This window comes from Strix uralensis, chromosome 7 (genome assembly GCF_047716275.1).
Source record: "Strix uralensis isolate ZFMK-TIS-50842 chromosome 7, bStrUra1, whole genome shotgun sequence".
In the NCBI taxonomy this organism is placed as follows: domain Eukaryota; kingdom Metazoa; phylum Chordata; class Aves; order Strigiformes; family Strigidae; genus Strix; species Strix uralensis.
Genome location: NC_133978.1, coordinates 22146522 through 22166181, shown reverse-complemented (window position 1 = coordinate 22166181; position 19660 = coordinate 22146522). Strand labels below are relative to the sequence as shown.

At 37.6% G+C, this 19660-nt stretch overlaps 1 protein-coding gene across 12 annotated transcripts in view; it reads right to left on the bottom strand.

Moving 5' to 3' along the window:
- MAPK8 (mitogen-activated protein kinase 8) overlaps window positions 1-19660 on the bottom strand; it is a 52345-nt gene that overhangs the window by 15798 nt on the left and 16887 nt on the right. For 11 of the 12 annotated variants that reach the window (XR_012629681.1, XR_012629682.1, XR_012629683.1 and 8 more), the window contains exons 2-6: window positions 10721-10886; window positions 7940-8069; window positions 6663-6721; window positions 6408-6546; window positions 1469-1634 (exon numbers count right to left, since the gene is read on the bottom strand). Coding sequence is in view for 9 of the 12 variants with exons in the window: in XM_074874840.1 (XP_074730941.1) it covers window positions 1469-1634; window positions 6408-6546; window positions 6663-6721; window positions 7940-8069; window positions 10721-10842 (616 nt within the window). In the remaining 3 variants the exon portion in view is untranslated. Of the gene's footprint in view, window positions 1-380; window positions 655-1468; window positions 1635-6407; window positions 6547-6662; window positions 6722-7939; window positions 8070-10720; window positions 10887-19660 lie in introns of those variants that run through there. The other variant, XM_074874848.1, reaches the window with a different exon arrangement.

Below are 19660 nucleotides of genomic sequence, written 5' to 3'. Positions count from 1 at the left end.
GGGGAGGGGGGGGGAAGGAAGACAAACTTAAATATATGCTTTCTACAAAACTTTAGCAGTTAAAAAAATAACTTTAAGCTTGCTCCACTCAACCTCTGACTTCTAAATTATGGGAAAAACATCAAACCATGAAGGTCATTTGAAGGAATGTACATCCTCTCATTAATGATCCGGAAAGAGACATAAACCACAGCCTTGCAAAAAAGATCTATTCTCATTCCTTTGAGCTGGCTTCTTTCATTGTCAGCACCAATAAAAGTTACTCTTCTTGGCTTTCACAAATCACAACAAAAATCAACTCTCTATGCACATAGCAGCTATCGTTTACACACAACCTGAAGTCACTTGCTGTAATGGTATGCAGTTGCCAGGCAAGTTTGCAGACTATATTAAGAATTCTGAAAAGCAGAGCAAGCCCCAGTTGTGTCAGCAACCTGAGGAGCCATGCCTCATATCACCAGCAGACAGCTAACAAAGTCTCAAGCACCATGGCATCTCATGGGCCTTATTGGAGGACTAATCAATAGAGAGTTTAAAATACCTTCAGCAAACGGTGACCTCTGTGCACTGTGCCTGCCTGAAGTGGAAACACCAGGTGAGCTGAACTGACCACAGTGACAGCAGATCAATGAAATGACAGCAGAACTGGGGCCACTACAACAGATTTTCAGGAATGACATGTTACTTTGGTTTCCTGAAGGATACTGTTTCATTCAGAAAATGCAACGTACTTGATCATGTGTTTTCCTCAAATACTGTATCCTCTCCTTATTTTTTTGTAGAAGATATTGAGATAAGGGCCACAGAGCAAGTATAAAGAAGGAAATGTATGCAAGCAGAGGGAGAAAGTAAACAAATTTCCTTGGAATTTGTCATAGACCTCAAAGAATCTATGATCCTTCATGACAGTACTCTCTGCATTGTCTCAAGTGTATTATTGAATTTTTCTTCAGCAACATTAAGAACTTAGCGTGACAGGTTTAAAGTAGGCTGGTTTTAATAAAAAGTAATGCCACAGCAGGTAGTTTAGCTTATTTCTTCCTCAGCAGCCTTTAAGTTCCCTACATCCTGAAGTGCTACAGTGAATATAGCTTTTTAAACATTAAATTTAGGACACTGAATTTACTGATGAATTACAACTTACATCCTCATCAGGAATAAAGTTATATCAAAGTACATAACATGTATCAAGAAAATATATTTCTAGTTCTTCCTGCATGAAACTTAATCTACCAAGCAAGTTTTTTACATTTTTAAACAAACAAGGCCCTCAATTTCTTCTCCTATTAAATGCAAACATTTCTAATGGGTTGACTTGAATAAACAAATTGGTGTATCTAGAATCTGCATTTTAGTCACAAGGGTAATTTATAAAATTTCTGCAGCTTGAAAAAAACATTAACATGTAAAATGTGGTGTGCCAAACAAAAAAATAAAGCTATGCCAAAGAAAGACTATATTTGCTGACCGTTTTCTTTGTATCCCATCCCTAGGATGACCTCTGGTGCTCTGTAGTAACGAGTCACTACATAAGGCGTCATCATAAAACTAGTTCCTGCAGTTCTGGCCAGTCCAAAGTCAAGAATCTTCAAAGTGCAGTCTGACTTTACTACTATATTACTGGGCTTTAAATCCTTTAAAAAGAAACATCATATATAACTGCTAAGATAAGCACAAAGTACTCTGTGGTTCACATTTTTAAAAGATAATACTGCTAACGTTAAACCCCACATATACAACTAGGTTACTGCTATAACTGCAGATTCTTTTCCCCCTGCATTAATTCATGTGCATTCAGCAGACTACAGAATTAATTCCCTTATTGTGCTTGTAGATTTATACAGCAATTAAAGAAGGAAAATACAACCAGCATTACAAGTTATGTTAGCAATGTCTGAAATAAATTGAGGTTAGTAAGAAATGTTAGCTCTGAGGAAAGGTCTAGATACTGTTCACTGTTATTACTACTATGCAGAACATACGTAACATGACAATTGCTGACATCTTTGATGCAATAATCATCTCGATACGAGAATTATTAAAATTAGAACATGAATGTAAAAAGTAAAAGGTTTCTTTGCTAGGAGGCTTCATTACCTCTTTTGAACCAATGCAGATGTTTCTCTGAACAGGAAGGAAATCCCCAGGCTCATACAGATTTAGTTTCCCATTTAGGATTTGGGTTTATACTAATTTTGGTAACCAAACCCAAAAGGACACCATTGAAAAACTGACAGAAATTAACACAATAATTAAATTGGAGTGGAAATTGCCCTGATACAGCTTCAGATCATGTTAGTTAGAAACTTGATAACTGTATTTTCTTCACTTGAACCTTAAAACCACATTGACAATATTGGCTTTACAACATCTATTTACACAGACACTACAGAGGCATACTTGTCCATTATCTCAGGGAGATCTTACACACATCTGAATGTCACAGAGCAAATATTACAGAGTAACTTCAGAATAACTTTGTCATAATAAAACCACTCACAGCACACAGGCCAACATAGATAAGGCTTGGATCCTTTCTGCCTACACTCTACTAAGATTGAGAGAAAAACCCGAGATGTGGCAGAGGACTCCAGCATTTGAGCTGCAGGGATTTGATAAGCAGCCCTATCTTCCACTGTTTCATAAGACTTAAAAGTGGCTATCTGCAAGATATATGTAGTTTTCATATGTACTTGCATGGCTTTCAGTGAACTCCTCAGAAAGCTAAGAAATCTGCATTAAAGACAGAGAGGAAACCATGAAAAAAGAGTTCCAGAACAATAGAATTTTAATGGCTCATTAAGAGTCCTGCACACTTACATATTCACACATGCACTTCCAAATCACACACACAAAGCCTCTGCAGACAACTCTGGTTTGAAAGATTATCAAATGCCATGAATGAATTAAGTATTATAAGGCATTCCAGCTATTTAATATGCATGTTTCAGATTCTGCTACAATCCTGTTTATTCTTGCACACTTCTATTATTTGGAGGATGTTCACTGCAGAATCTCAGGTGCATGCTCATAGTATTAACTATACTCATTCTCCCCAAAGCTGCAGGATTAACACTGAAAACATTAAGAGATCTTCCCTTTGCAAGAGAAAAATCACTACGAGGACAAAAAGCAAAAGCTTACAGAGTACTGTCCATCCTTAATTTCTGAACATCATGTAGTTGTCATGAAGCCTAGGAACATGTTGTAATTTGGAATACAGAACTGTCCTTCAAAATGATGGAGGTGAGAGTTGACTTACACTGCATCCAAATTCATGAACCAATACCTCTTATGTTTTAAATAAACAAGGACTCAAAAGCTCCTATAAGAGTCATCAAGTTAGTTAGGCTGTATAAATATATCCAGAACCTATAGCAGAAGATATCTAGCCTAACCTTGAAAATGTAAAATGTCAGTGCCTAAAAATCAGAGATTATTCATGGCTGTCTCCCCATTAACCAGACAGGGAGAGAGGGGCATCTCCCTTTTCCCTTTTTAATGAAAAATTTGTGTGAAGGGCTTCCATAATTAGGCACCTTTGTTAAGTGCTCAAAATCAAACAGAATACGATCTTTCAGAGCCTCCATGCAAGACTAATGAGACACTTTGTGTCCTTCAGCAAGTCAGTGAGGCACAACTCTGCAACACTGATCATTCATCCTCCTCAGGCTGTGAAATATAAATGAATGTGTACTTCTACGCTTGCTGGAAACTCCATCTCTGCAAAATGTTTTGAACACAATAATGTTCATTTGCCAACATCTGTTAAAGCCAGTGTACAGCTATAGTCAAATCTTTACCAAGATCAAATCTTTATCCACTGATTGGCATTTAACTATGCCCCCTACAACTTTGAGGTGAAATGGTCTGAAACTCTTTGTGTTTGACCTCTGCCTTGTTCCGTGACTGTAGTTTGCTATGAAAAAAACCCTTATTTCTATGGCAGGCGTTATCCAGTGTTACAGGCACATATACAGATTGTTGTAATTTTAGTCATTCCGCCAGCTTTGAAAAAGTTACTGAGATGCTGAGATTATCACAGCTGTATCAGAAGCTGAAGAACCCAGTTAAAAACCATGTGAAACTACCAACACCAAAAAAAGCTTAAAGTTTTAGAGGTCACTGAAGAAGTACACTAGATGCATAGCCAGAATGCTTCACAGGCAGCCACAGTTCTGCAGACTACGTTTAAGGAGTAACTAGTTTCAACAAAGTAATTAGCTTTAGACATTAGGGACAGTGGTGCTGAAAGCCCAGAAGAGTGGTATAAAGGGTTACTATTGCAGCTACCTGGTCCATATGAGATATGTCCCTTTTAAAGCATGCCGTCTTTGTCTTCTGAGGTTTTGTTTAACCTGTTCCACAGAGAAACAGGATTTTGATACTTTACACCTTGAACTACAGAGGCTTAATACAGACAGCAGGTAAGTAATGCAAATGTTTTGCCTGACATACATAATCTTCTAAAAAAAGCTGAGAAGCTGTCAGCTGAAAATCTACCATGAAGCCAGTGAAGCAAGTGAAATGTATCTGCCCATGTCCTTCAAAAGCATTCATGCATACGTGTTACTATTTACATAGCAATTGTATCTATAGCCTCTTTGGAATAGGTTACCCCTGCACTTCATATTACTGCACAATATGAAGCATTTCAAAGATTTCACCTGTACAGAGGCAGGATCTATCCTCAAAGCTGTCTTTACTCCTGCCTAACAACTACCTGCGTAGTAACTTCTTTTCTATAAATGTATGACTTCTACAGGCTCAATGGTTTGATGTCCACTTTATAGGTGTACAAACCACCCTTGAAGCACGTGAAGTTTTAGAAGCTCCCTCCTGCCTGTGCTAACATCTACAGGAAGAGACACTCTTACATTCCCTACTCTAGCATGTCCATACAATATGCAGTTTTCCAAAAATAAAAAAGACTTAGGAAAACCCACACCGTTAAACCTGCATAGCAAAGTACTGAAGAGACCAGAAAATGTGAAGCTGCATGCAAACCCATTATTTCAGTCCCACAGGCACATGCATTAGGACACAAAGGGCTGCATAATATCAGTCATATGCAATATAATACCACAACTGTGGTAAGTGAAGTAATGCAAGAAGCCCACCAACCTGTCTTAATTCCCACAGGCAGACCAAGAAGCACAGGGTGCAATGCCTGGTTGCAGGCGATGTTTCTACCTACCTTCCCTTGCCCATCTCTTTCAAACACAACAAGCAGTTCAAGGCAAACTGCACACAAGAAGGAAGCCTTCACCTTTCCTCTCTGAGCTCCTCACTGGAACGAGTCAGCTGATGAGTACTAGACCTAGCTGAGCAAAAGGAAGCAGTGTTTGGCCATTCAAACCATATTCTCTACTCAAACATTTGTTCCAGTGCCCTTGACGGAAGAAGAGCACACTGAACGGGAGTGTCATATTGCCAGATCCAGTTTGTGGGCCATTCAACACCCTGGTCACAAGAGGTGAACTACTGAACGGGACAAGCATCCTAACAGCAATTCCTGTGGTAGCACTCAGAATTGCCATTCATGATTTGCTTTGCTCTGTACATCATCCATGAGGAACTGTGTAGTAATGACTTAAAGTATCACACATGAATAAGTTTAATTATATCTTCTGCATCATTTCAGAAATTAAAACTTTAAAAACTCTCTAAAAAAACTACAGTGAAAAATGTAGCACTGTAGAAATACAAGCTTACAATTTCCCCAAATAGCAGAGATTATATCTGAAAAGTTATAACTAGACAATCTCAAGCAACCTTTACATTACATACAAATATATATGAGATGTTCAACTTGAATAGGCAACCTTAAAATCACAATTTCTTGACTGGATTGCAAGACACATGCCATTTAAAAAGTAATAGTCAGTATTGCCTGTGGACTGTCTGAATGCTCTGTGACACACAGGTGTATGAAAGTTCCATTACAGGCCTTTTTCATCATCTGTTTATCTGGAGATTTCAGATACTTATTCATTACTCCGCTAGTAAAAGAGCAGAAATAAAATAGGCAGTTCTTTCAAAAGATGAGATTTCAGGTTTGGTTACCAAAAAAATAAAGGCAGAGACACTTTCAGATATTCTTTCCTGCCATGACTACTAAAATAGAACATTATATAAAATTAGAGGAGGTAATGTAACTTACTGCAAAGATCTTTATTTGCTCTGTGCAGATTATTATCAAATCATTCAAACACTTAAAAGGCTCATTCCAGAACTACAGTGGAAAAAGCTAAGTGTGTGATGATCTCCTTTCAGCTTTTTCTCTCTGCTTATGGGACAGGATATGGATCACCCTCTGTGCTCATATTACTGAATTTTTTCTGTCTTTTCAATACTCAAGACAAAACCAGGTGTAATGCAAAATATACACAGTTAAATTCACTTACCCGATGTATAATTCCAGCCGAATGCAGATGTTTGATACCACACAGCATTTGATAAAGAAGATAGGACATTCGTTCATGGTCTAGCTCCATCTGAATCACTTGGCAGAGATTTGCATCCATGAGCTCCATCACTATGTAGCTTATGAAGAAAAAAAAAAAAATCAGATAATACTGCCATTTTATTGTATTCTTTCCCTTGTTCATCTTTCTGCGTGAATATTTTAAAAATTAATTCTCAGTTCAAATCAGACTTACACATCTTGAAATTCTTCCAGGGATTTTTGTGGTGTGAACACATTCAATAGGCCGATTATCTGTAGAAAGGGGGAGAGAAAGTATAATTGTACCATGGCAATAGCAAAGTTGCAAAGTCAACATTTCAAAACCAATATCCAGTATTCTGATGTGAACCTCCTGGTACACACTGAAGCTCAAGATGCTCAGTGGCTCAACCAAGCCTAACATGGTGTAATAGATGCTAATGATTTTAGGATTATTTTTCCTCCACAAATCACAAACGAAAAACACTCTGAGTGTATTAGCAAGTTGATATTCAAAGCTTAAAACCTTAGGAAGTTAGTCAGTCTCCCCCTGCCTCCTACTTTCAGTTTGAAGAGAGCTGGTAATATTTTTATTGCATATGAGGAAAAATAAAAGTAAGAACTGATAAAGACTACCTAAGAGATACCATTTTGCCATTTACAGAGGTGAAGCAACACATGAAAAACATTTTCTTGGAGCTGCTTTAGGACATTTCCCAGTTGCTAAGAATGGATGGCATGTGCAGAAACAGATCAAGCTACTACTCTTGAAGAGTCAGACAGGCTTGCAATAGTTTATCAATATACAATTTATGCTATTAGGTAAAAATTCCTTCAGAGAATCCACATATAAACCATCTTTGTCTTGGAAAAAATACAAAATTTTCTCAAGTAGCTAAAAGACAGAGGAAGTCTATGACTCCCTCCCTTCCCTAGCAGCCAGGGGGAATTTTATCTTGCTGAAGTGGGACTAAGAGGGAAGGTGAGGAAGACTGCATACAGTTGTCTCTGAAGGAAGAAAATGGCCAATAGTAGCTCTGATAAATTTATCTCTTATTGTCTCCCCATTTCTGTGATCTGCTCTGCTCCACAGCTTCTTAAGCATCAGACAATTCCTGTTGTCACACCACAACACTCCTAACTCATTCATGCACCAGGAAAAAAAAAAAATTACTATGGCCTTTTCTCTCCTATTTCTCTAGCAGCAGTAACAGAAACAAGGATGCACTTACCACTGATGGTATTCTTATTTGCCAGCTGTTTGTAAAATGTAGCAATGTAACTGACCCCCTTCCTGAGTTGGCTAGGTATTAAAACTAGTCAATAATACCTCTTCTGTAAGATCCTTCTGTACTTATCATGGAGATATAACCATACAATGAAATCTTTACAATCTACAGAGGATGCCATCCTCTGAAGTCACTTTTAAGATGTACAAAGACTAACCTTCTGGTTAATTCTTTAACATTTAAAGCAGGACACTGCACTCACATTTTTGTGATTAACACACTTCATAAGAACAAGCTCTCTGTAGGCTCTTTTAGCATGGGTTTGGTTCTGAAACGGTCGGCTTAATTTCTTGATTGCAACATTTCTTTCAAGGATGGCATCATAAGCTGCACTGTAATTAAAAATAACATTATTACATCTCAGTGTCAAGGTCCTTTAAACTGTGGCAGTTGCCACCCTTTTCATATACCTTGTATCATGTCTGCAGATAAACCAGATTTTCAGTATTATTCAGCTTTAGGGAGTATAATAGCAACGTGCTCTTGTATGCTGAGAGATTTAAAATCTAGAAATATTTGCCAGCTTCATAGTATTAACACTTGACAATCTCCACAAAATAATGCAGGAACTCTGCTTCCTAAAATGTCTTACTAAAGATACTGAGTTCTTGCCACTCATTGGCACCCAAGAACAGACAGCCTAAAAAGATCCAAAACATTTCAAACATAAAAAGCACATCAATTTTACATAAAAACTTCACACTGAAAGAAAGGGAGAAAGAGAGTGGAAAACTAGGTTATGTAAAGGTCCCATGCACTTATGCAGCTGCTTAATATCCTCATGACAATGAGAGCATCAATGTCAAGATGAAACAAAAAATAAACGTTAGGGAAGCTTTAACATCTTGATGTCACTGGCTTTTACTTTGTAGAAAGAAAGAGTAACATTTTGTTTGCAGACTAATGCCAAGATTGTCATATGATTCAGTGACACAGGCTGTTTAACTGATGAAGACTGTTAACTGGGGACAACTCCCATACGTATCACATTTCCATGACAGGAAGGCATGGATTTTGTTTCCTGTAAGAGGTAATATGACAGCTGACTACCATGCAGACTCAGGAAATATTTATCAGGTACTAAAAAAGCCTCAGCAGGAAAAATACTGTTTTCTTGTCTCTTATCAAGAATGGTACTCAAACCTAATGAAGAATATCGCCAGTAAATGGTCAGCATCTACTAAGTACAGCCAGCTACTTTAAAAAAAGCATGTTGTCTACGTAGTATGTAGGCTTGAATGATTTTTTCTGGGGTGGGTTTTTTTTTTTTCCCCCATGTCAAAACTTCTAGTCACTCTTGAAGAAAAAATGGGAATGGTATATACTGATAACTTTCTTTGGTTTACATTTTCCACTATTTGGAATTTCACCCACCTACCCACAAGATAAGAAATATCTTATGAAAGAGTGGCAAAGAGGTGGCCAGGAAAGATTGCCAACATAGGACTCCCGTACCAGTATTTAAACTTCTGCATCCCCAGTACATAATGGTAGACTTAGAGCCTGTTTCAGTACTACATATGGTTGAGCCTTTAGGCCATCTATGTAGTACTCCTCCAAGTTGGATCATTTTTTTTTAAAAAAAGCAAACAAACTAACAGAAAATCCAACCCAAATCACAAGAAAATTTAACCACATGAGCAATCCAGTCCTTCTCAGGGTCATCAGAATAGTTTAACTAAAAAGGCTTCATTTAAAACTAGCAGCAATTACAGAATGACACATAATTACACGGTCACAGTTTTCGGACCTCAGGTCTAGGAGGGGCAGTAAATTTGAAAACCAGGCAGTAACATATGACTGGGAATCAGAGAGTAATAACATCTAAAGCTTTTGCAGGCATTTCTGTAGCAACTAAACAAACTCTACTCAAACAACTGTGTATGTTCTCATTATATTAATACAAACTCAAACAAAACTCAGATCAGTTTCCCTGCTGCTGCTACCTACAGACCAAATAATTTTAATGCCAGAAGTTACCATTTCAAAAACAACTCTTTCTAGAGTACTGGCCTTCCCAAGTTTTCATTTGCACTAAGCACACTGTTTATTATTAACCCAGCTAAAACACAAATATGAATTCAAAACCCACCCATACCACACATTCTCTTAACACCAATCAAGACGAGATCAAGGCAATAAAGAGGTTACAGGGAAAAGTGTTTGAGAAGATTATGCTTTTTCCTACCTTCCTCTTCCTTGATGTTTCTTTTGTATTTTTATGTCCCTGGTTAGTGTCTTAAGAGTTACAATAAACTGAAAAACCTGCAAGTTCCTGTGCTATCTACACCCTTCTCTAGAACATTCAAAAACCTTGCAAGAAGCTTAAACCAACGTTTATCTTTGGGGCAGTATCACTGCACAGGAAACAGTGCCTACAAGCAGCTAGTTGTCACCAATCTTAAATCAGTCAGACACTCTTCAGTCCACACAGCAGGGCTCTTATTCAAAGAATTATATTGTCAACTCATATTTTCCTAAATGGCATCAGGTATTTACATATTATAATGACAGTCAGCATCACAAATGCTCACTAACCACTATCATGGACTACTTAGATTATGAAGCTAAGTGAAACAGTCCCCTAACAAACCATTTCAAGAAGTAAAAACATTTACAAGCAGCAAATGTTATACAGAGTATTTCTGGCTTTTGTTTCACTGTAAGCAGTGTGGTTTAGGATTAGGATTAGTTTCTTTATCCAGGTCCCGTCCCAAACCCCGTCCCCCCCCCCCACTAATTTATAGGACTCAGCACAGCTGGCTGAATTTGCACAGAAGGGCATCAGTTCGGAAGCAGGAAAGGACATAGGTCAAAAAGCAACAGCTCTTGCTGAGGAGAAACAGCCAACAATTACTATTGCCATTTTGCATGTAAAAGGTAATTCTCCACACTCCTACTCAGTGACATACAACAGTCAAAGGACTCAGAAAATTCTATTAAGGAAACCTAAAAGTACATTTATGTTTTAAAGAAACCTTACCATACTATCCCTTGTGCTCCTGATCCTATTGGTTTTAAGTTTTGATACCGTTTCAATACAGTGAAAGTAGAGTCTCCAATTTCAACACTGTAGAAATTGTTGTCACGCTTGCTTCTGCTCATGATGGCAACTTAGTTAATCACTTCATCCAAATTTTGCTTCTGGCCTATAAAGACATAAAATTTGAAAAACTAAGATTTTACAACGTATATAAACTGACAAAAGGCAAAATTCTTTATAATAGGTGGAAGACACTTCCAAGTAAGTCTCATATGCAAATGTATGTTATTTTTAATGTCTGCAGGAATGAGATGGCATGCCTCTGAGATGTTTTATTTTTAGGAATGATCCCAAGATAGAATTCTAGAAGGGCAAAAATAATAGAAAAACAAAGGTGAATGGATGGTACCAAATATCTTAGATGGCAATGACAGAAGATCAAAAGTCAGGAAGCTACACGTCATCCAGAGAGCTCCGAGAGTGCTGCCATCCCTTCACACACACACATGCAGCAAGGGAGCAGGGTTTGGACCAGACACTCTCCAGAGGTCCCTTAGAACCTAAATTGTTACATAACCCTGCAAATACAAGAGTGACAAAACATCAATAAGTCTTCCAGACATTGCAATCATCAAAATACTCTTGTCCACAACTGCCAGGAATACCTATCACTGATGTGGAAACACATACAGTCAATCTAGGCCAGAAAAGGAAAATTGGCCTTGCCAGAGACCTCATATACTAGCTCCTATGAATAAAAGCAATAATCAGGGAGAGAACAAGAGTAAGCAAAAAGGATGTATATTCCACCAAAAGCCCCTCATATTAAAAAAAAGCAACATCTCAATGCACATGTCCACATGAGAAAATAACAGAATGCACAGTGGCTTTTACCATATCATTTCCTGTCTGTTTGACATTAACTGTGCACTTTTAATGTTCTCTTTACGTGGGTTTTGGGCGTAGCTGTAATAGATGTCTAGTAGAGCAAATTCCTGTTTGACTAGAAGAAGAAATTTTTCCATTTCTTCAAGAGCAACAGCATGCTGTCTTCCTTTGTTACTCACTTCAGGAACATTTTCTCGTATTATTATTCAACAGCCCCAAACAGATTCTTAGCTTCCAGATGCCATGACACTATACCTTTGTTACATTTTAAACAAGCTTTGAAAATGCAGACAATGCAAATATGGCCTCCACAAATAATCACAACTGTTGTACAAGTAGAATTCTTTTAAGAATCTGTAAACTTACCAAATTCTACATTCAACTAGTTAACCTGCATTCATTTCAGCTACACAGGTGCAATATGAATGAATGTGCACTCCGAAGTTCTAAAAGACACATTTTTAACTATTTGATATATTATAAACTAAAAATGCACTATCTTAATTGGCATTTATCTCAGAAGAAACATCTACTAAACAAGCCCCTTTTCCTAAATACCGTCAAAAAACCGAGCCTCTGTCTCAGAGACTTAACTAAAGGAGCTTGTATTAGTGTATTAGCAGTATTGTTAAAGGCTTCCTTCTCCAGTTTATAGGGGAGGCATTACTGGACAAGAATGCTTGCCTAGCACAAGGAAAACTGTATACAAGCTGGGGATCCAGACTGTAAATGGTAGCTCTGGGGGGTGGTGGTAGGCTTACTGGAGGCAGGCTTACTGGAGGCAGCCAAAAAGCCTAATTTCTTAGCAATACACAACACTGTCCCCAGCTCTTTCTTTCCTATCCCTTTTATAACTACATCGTTGGACTCTGACTCTTTCTCAACACTTTTTTCACAGATGTACTCACACAAAAGTTGTGGAATAAAGATGCCCAACAAATACAAAATGACAAAAAAATAGCCTGAATCAGGAGAGAGAAAATTTGTTGTGGAAAGTATGATATCAGCCAACCAAATTTCTGAAAATCAGAAAACAAAGAATGAAGACAATAATTCACACAATCTTACATCTGTTCATCATCAGCTGAGGAAAAAACCTCTTAGGTTTACCCACTAAAACTGTATTAAGTGACATTAAACAATGTAGGATTAGCCAGAACAGCTTAGTAGATAGAGCTCTGCTGTTTGGTATCAGCATCAAGATAATGCAAGTTTAATACTTCACTTTGGATAATTCCTCGGAAACAAATGCAGGAAGGACAGCTCCTCTCCATCCATGGTTTTCAGATGAATGTTGACACCTTCCCATTTAAAGGTCAATACTTTGAATAGTCAAAGCCAAGTGTTTAATTGAATTTGCATTCAATTTGGTAAACTTCACAGGTTCAAAGGATGAAACAAAGCAAGTATAGTTTAAGAAAAGGACCCCAAGAGACCGTATTCTCTTAGAAAATAATTCCTTTATATTAACAGATTTTACATGTATACCACACATGGTGGTATTACCAAGCAAATTTTATTGCCTTAAAGCTTTGGCATTTGCTATATGTTCAATACCGTAAAATATGCTTGGCAAATATGTACTGGGAAACTTGTATTTACTAACCATTTTATAATTCATAATAGTATTTTAGCATATAGCAGCACATAGAAGAAATTCTTGCTTATTTTTACTAAGGTAAAAAAAAGAATTCTGTGTGCAATCTTTCTGTAATGATGCTTTCACTGCTTTCTGAATATATTTGCAGTCACCTAGATACTGCCTATCACCAGTGAGTCTATCCCACTCTGCTCCAAAGATAAAGAAAAGAAAAATAAACCACTTGTACACTAAGTCTAAACTTCATAATTGAAAAGCCCGCACTCCAGACTACTACAGTAGCTATGCTGATCCTAAAAAAATCAAGTTTGTGTCAAGGTTTGGTATGTAAATTCTCTCTTTCACTTTAGCCAGCAACTGTGTGATGGATAGAGGAGATCCCCAGGAAGCGTTAAGCTCTCATGGTCCATCGCCCTGCACTCTGCAGGTGTCTCCCAAAGCAAAGCTGACAAGGAAGATGGGAAACGTATCCACTGGCCAAAGAGACAGAAAGCACGAAGCACAGTTTTGCCTATACATGAGCATTGGTGCCAAAGCATTTGTCCGATAGACAGCTGCTTCCAGCTTCAGTCACACAGGAGGCCAGCTCAGCACCAGCCCACCATCTCACCCATTCTAGGCTCTCTCCCCTTCTTCCACAACCTTTGTTTTGCCCCTTCCACTCTCTGCTGTGCATGAGGAACAGAAAACTAACTTCTCTCAAAACGCTGTGTCTTCACCTACCTTTCCATACCCCTGGAGAGTACCAGGCTTATCTAAAGAAGATATGTCTGTCTAGGCTTTTTCAAGCGTCAGAGATGATTTTGCTCCCCAAGCTTGAAACCACTTAGAGCCAAAGTTTTTTTTTTTCCACTGGACTGCCTAAACAGAGAAAAGGAAACATCTCCAACACCTACTTCAACAATCAAAAAAAATTTACATTCAAAAATTCAAATATTTAAAATCTATTTAAGTAGCTATGAAAAATTTTTTGAGAGAAACTATCCCAACATAGATTTCCAAAGCAAAATATTGTAAATACACTGTATCACAATTCAGAGCATTTTAAGAGTTAGTTAGAAAATTAGAAAATAAATAAATAAATCTTCTAAACTATCTAGTTCCAACCATTATTACATTCCTATCTTAATTCCACACAAATTACAAACTCCTGCTGTCAATGGTTTAATTATAATTGGTTACTTAAAAAAGAATGAGCTAAGTGTTTGAGGGACATGATTCAGTGACAGTCAGATGTAATTAAATGTGCCTCTACCTTGTTGAAAAATTCACTAACTGATGTCAGCCATGATGCTTAAAACTTAAATTAAAAAAACTGAAACAACCAAAACCAAACAAAAACCCCAATTAGTAAAGAATAAAGAACTAAAATGGAAAAAAACCATAACATTTTAAAAAGCTTCCCCTGCTACTGAACTCTTTAAAATCTTGTTAAAAAACATGCCATACGTTGCATCAGAATAATACTGAACAGCCTACAATGCACTGTATCTTTCTAGTGACAGCTGAAAAACCTCAGTCTTCTAGTTGCTGGTGTATCTAACTCTTTACAGAATAAATTACAAGAGTCAGTGAATGCTTCCCCCTTAGTCATGAAACTTAAGTAACTCTTCCTTATAACAGATGTTCTTATAATAGCTGTGGGTATTCTGTAAGAGATCTGATCTACCTGGACCATGACTCAAACACACCACTGCTACTTTGACCCATTCGTCACTAGCCTTGCAAGACTGAAAACTGGAAGTTTCTCAGACCACCTTTGGCAGTATTTCCAAGCCCTAGGAAAAGAGTAAAGAGCAAGACTGGAGGGATGGGTTTTGCAGTGGAAAGAATGCTTTTTCAGTAACTATTTACAGGAGGAAGAAAGTGAAAACAAACAGCCCTGCTCTTACATACAGCAAAACCAAACTTGCACTTTCAGTAAGGCACAATTTCAGGGAAGGGACTGATTTCTAAAAAAAAAAAAAAAATTTAAAGAACTCCTGAGAAACTTTAAGTCAGGGTGTAATGTGCAAGTAGAAACAGTCAAAACACCAAAGAAAAACAAATACTCAGATACAACTAGGAATTTGTATGAACTTCAATATACATTTGCATGTAGCAGCTCTGGAGCACAAATCCAAATTTAACATTATATCTTTTAAAGACTAATATATATAGTGTCCTATATCCCAATGTGCACCAAAAAAAAGGAGTCTACTTTGGATTAGGGATATTCTTGTTTACCATTACTCAAGAGTACCGACAGTCAACACAGTTCAAAACATGAGAAGGATGAAGATACCAGACAGGTTAGCTGAATACATACATTAGTCTGTTGCCCAACTGACTTATAAGCCTGAAAAATCTTCATGTAGCTAAACATATGCTTGAGCACGTACAACCAGCATGACAGTAGATTGTTCCTTTCCCATTATCCGTGAGGTTTGTTTCCATAAGCTTCACATGAGATTGAAGTCTAGGCTTATAACAGTGGCTGAAGAAGAGAAAGAATTCAAAGCATCCCAGACCAATAGACAGAATAGAAAAATGCTATCAATTAAACAGTGATAGCAAGAAAGAAGAGCAAATAAATAAGGAGGGAGAGGCATCCTGGAGTGAAGAATGAGGAGTATCTCCACTTGCATCTAAACTATCATTACTTTTTCCGCAGCCCCATGTGCTGTTCATCAAAAATTACCAGCCTCTCCCGTGTTAGCAAGAGGTATAGTCTATCTCTTCATTTTAAATACATGCTCTTCTAGCATAAAACTTACTCGGCTTCAGAAGAAATTAAGTCAGTTCTCCGAAAAGCCATTTCTTGCACATTTTGTATGGTGAGCTATTGTGGGATGCAAATAAGCCACTTAGATGTAATGTACTAAGATCAGTACAGACGACAGAAGTCTCGGAATATACATGTGCCTTCCCCTCGCCTCCAGCCCTCCGGCATTTCATCCAGCTATTACAGCTTCCTCAGCCTGAACCAGCCTTCACATCCATCTCCTTTGCACCCCTCACCTCAAAGTCTCTTACAACTTCTACACAGTTTTGTCCATCAACCATGGAAAGTGTTAAGTCTCTCATTCTATAAGCAAGTGTACTTCCACTCAATGCTTTGCTCCAACTCAGCTCTAAACCCATTGTGCTCCCTGCCTCGTCACCTCTCACAAAAGCATCCTCAGAAGTGTCTGGTATTGCCCAACTCTGTAAATACAGCTCCCAGAAGAAAGCCAAAGCCTTAATTTTTTCCTATCTGCTAATTTACTGGTGACTAGTCTCATGAAGTCTAGCTTCAATGATCCACAACACTGAAAGTCTTAGTCTTTAAATATTAAACTGAGTCTAAATTCAAAAACTGTCAGACTTTCAAGATTCTTACACAATGTATGCCTGCAATGTCTTTCATTAAAACATGATTAAGCTATATCAGATAAACTTGCCTGCCTGAAATTTTACATTTTCTTGCATTTTCTAGCAATTTTGCAGAAGCACACATGGGAAGAAAGGCAGGATGTGGATTCCAGATTTCTATTATTAATGAGGAAACTAATAATACATTTGTCCCATTAACTGTCAACTTGCCAGAACACTGTCAACTGTCAGCAGGGGAAGAATCCCACAGAACACTTCAATTTCCTCTCACACATCAACTATTGTGCTCTTCCTTGAAAATACCTTGCCTAAGCAAATTTTAATACATGGCAACCTTTTAGCGGCAGCCCACAATTACTCATTATGAGGATACTCTAAAACTGAACCCTAAGATAGTACAGTGTGGTTTGGCATATTAACTTACTAATTCTTCAGATTGCTATACGTAGAATTTACCCAAGGAAGTACAATAAAAATGTTGGAAATGGAAATACCACTGTATCTGTACAGTGAAAGTCCCGTAGAGGACCTTCAAGGCTGTACATAAGTCTTAGTCTGACTCCACTAAAAGCAAGTAGAACTCAGTAGTCCTGCAGGAGACTTAAAATGGTCAACAATTTCCACCCACCACTTGTTTTATACAGCCTGATAAAGTTTAAGGTTTAAAAGCATGAATATGGATGCATTGAACTTGTAGCTCCTTGAAAAGACAAGTGCCATGTATCTATGAAAATAAACATTATGGCTAACCTTAAGATGTATAGATATTTATAAAAATGTTTCATTGACACCTCATGCTCCTCCTCCTCCTCACTTGAATACTGACAATGAAGACTGACCAAATTTCTTCACCCAGCTTTAAAATAAGCATATTTAAAACAACAGTAAGATTTTAGAATAAAAGAAACCATGTCTAACAATGTTTATATACAAATATGCAAACATCTGTCATTTACGTCTGTTTCAAGAAAGGTGTGTGCCTTAGCATTTTTCAACAAGACTGTCCTATATAAACTTGCTAACTTCAAGATATCTGGAAGATAACATAGTGGTATCTTTTAATACTACTACCAAACTTTGCCTCTAATACAGAAAACATTCAATTTATTAATCAAGATACACCACAATGTATGGACAGTATACGTTACAATATTTTTCCAGTACAGCCTAAATACATCAGAGAAACAGAGGATTTGGGGACAGGAAGGTGGAGTGAGAAAGAGAGGAGCTAATCCTTTGCTCACACAGCTTTCACTTAAAAAGCGCTACTGTGGGTGCATTAAAAACCTTAGAAATAGCCAGATAGACTTAGCCATCAATTAAACAAAAAAAAAACTTGCAATGCAAAATTTTATAAACAATAGCAATGTATTTGGTAAACTTGACTTTGCAGAGTGTGTAAATTGATTTCTTTAGAAGGCAGAGAGAGATGGCTTGATACTCATTCCAGACCCCATTTTATTTAAAGCTTTTTATGCCTATGATCTATATCACTGGACAGTGCTATAAAGGAGTCTCCAAAGTAACAGAGCTTCAACTCTGAACAGCACACTCCCAAACTGTAAATGAGCTCAATGTGTTCAAAATAGAGCTGGCACCAGTGTGGCTCACTCAAGGTGTATGGTCATGCAGAGCGTGTGGTACAGACATGGTTGTCAGACCTGTACGCAGTACATCATTATGGCTGAATTTGGGCAATCTCACATTTTGCTTTTAAGATCAACACAGGCTCATCTCCAACAGGACTCCAAGAAGTTTAGGTGAAACAGCAGGCAACTACAAGAACTTGCACAGTTCACATGGGCCCCAAGTGTTGTATACCTGAGTTAACCACAGCACATTTATGTATCCACAATTAGAATTTAATTAGAAAACCATGTGCTTTCAGCTAGACATCTGAGTATTTACCTTCAGCACAGCACTACCATCAAGGAATATTTTCTTGGCTATTACGCCTGCTAGCCTTCACATCAACTAGATACCAAGTCTGTGCTTTTTAAATCAGAGATCTCTTTAAAAACAAAACATATCTACAGATAATGTTACTTCTCTCACACAGTGCTCTGAACGCATGCGTTCCAGGCATACAGAGGAACAGAAACGGGACAGGTTTTGTGGAAGAAAGGATCTCTCAGTTTACATAAGAGCACAAAATACTTTAAGACCTGTTCTGCACCTTTCCCTCACTAGAGATAGCAACAATTAACAGGAAAGCATACATTTGAGAGATGTCTCTTCTTTTCAGACGAAGAAATGGAACCCAGGAGATAATTTTCCCACTAGGGACATAGAGATAGAATTGGCTAGAATACTGCCAACTTGAAGGGTGGAGAAACACATGCTCTGTACATTGCACAGCTGAGAAGATATTTTCATACCCTAATACCTTGAAATGTAATAAAATATAAGAAATGAGAAAAGTCATAGGCAGGAACAACCATCATTAGTTACAATTTTGTGTGGAACCGGACTTGGTTTTCATGTTCATGGTTGCTAAAGCAATCCTTTCCTAAGAGCAAGCATAAATGGGCTTAGTCTTAGAAGAAAATTAGGATGCTAAGCCAGCAAACAGTCTTTGGGGCAAGATGTGTCTTAGGTACAACACAAATACCAACTGGGACAGCAATCTACCTACATACTCGGAAGACCAGCGGCTCCTGGGCAAAACTGTTTTACAATTAAGGAAGGAGATTACTACAGTAGTTGCTCAAAAGTAGGGTGACAAAAGCTGAAGATCATGGCAGTTAAAAAGATGCAGAAATGGAAAAAGGCAATTTTAAAATAAAACAATTGCATACATTAACACATTGATTAGTAACGTAATCAACATTGCAATGGCATAAGCTACATACCAATGATGATTCAATAACTCCATTTAGAAGGGGATCTAACACTAGCAAAATGAATATTCTGTAGGAATCTGTGGTTGACCTAGAGAAAGCCAACACTATTTCAAGTATATGCTAGATTGCTACTGAAAGCAAAACAAATGCACAGTGTACACAAAGCTCTTGCATTAATGAATTTTATTTAATTTCTTTGTGAAAATACAGTTCACACATAGCTGATTTGTATGCATCGTGTGTTTGTGAATGCTT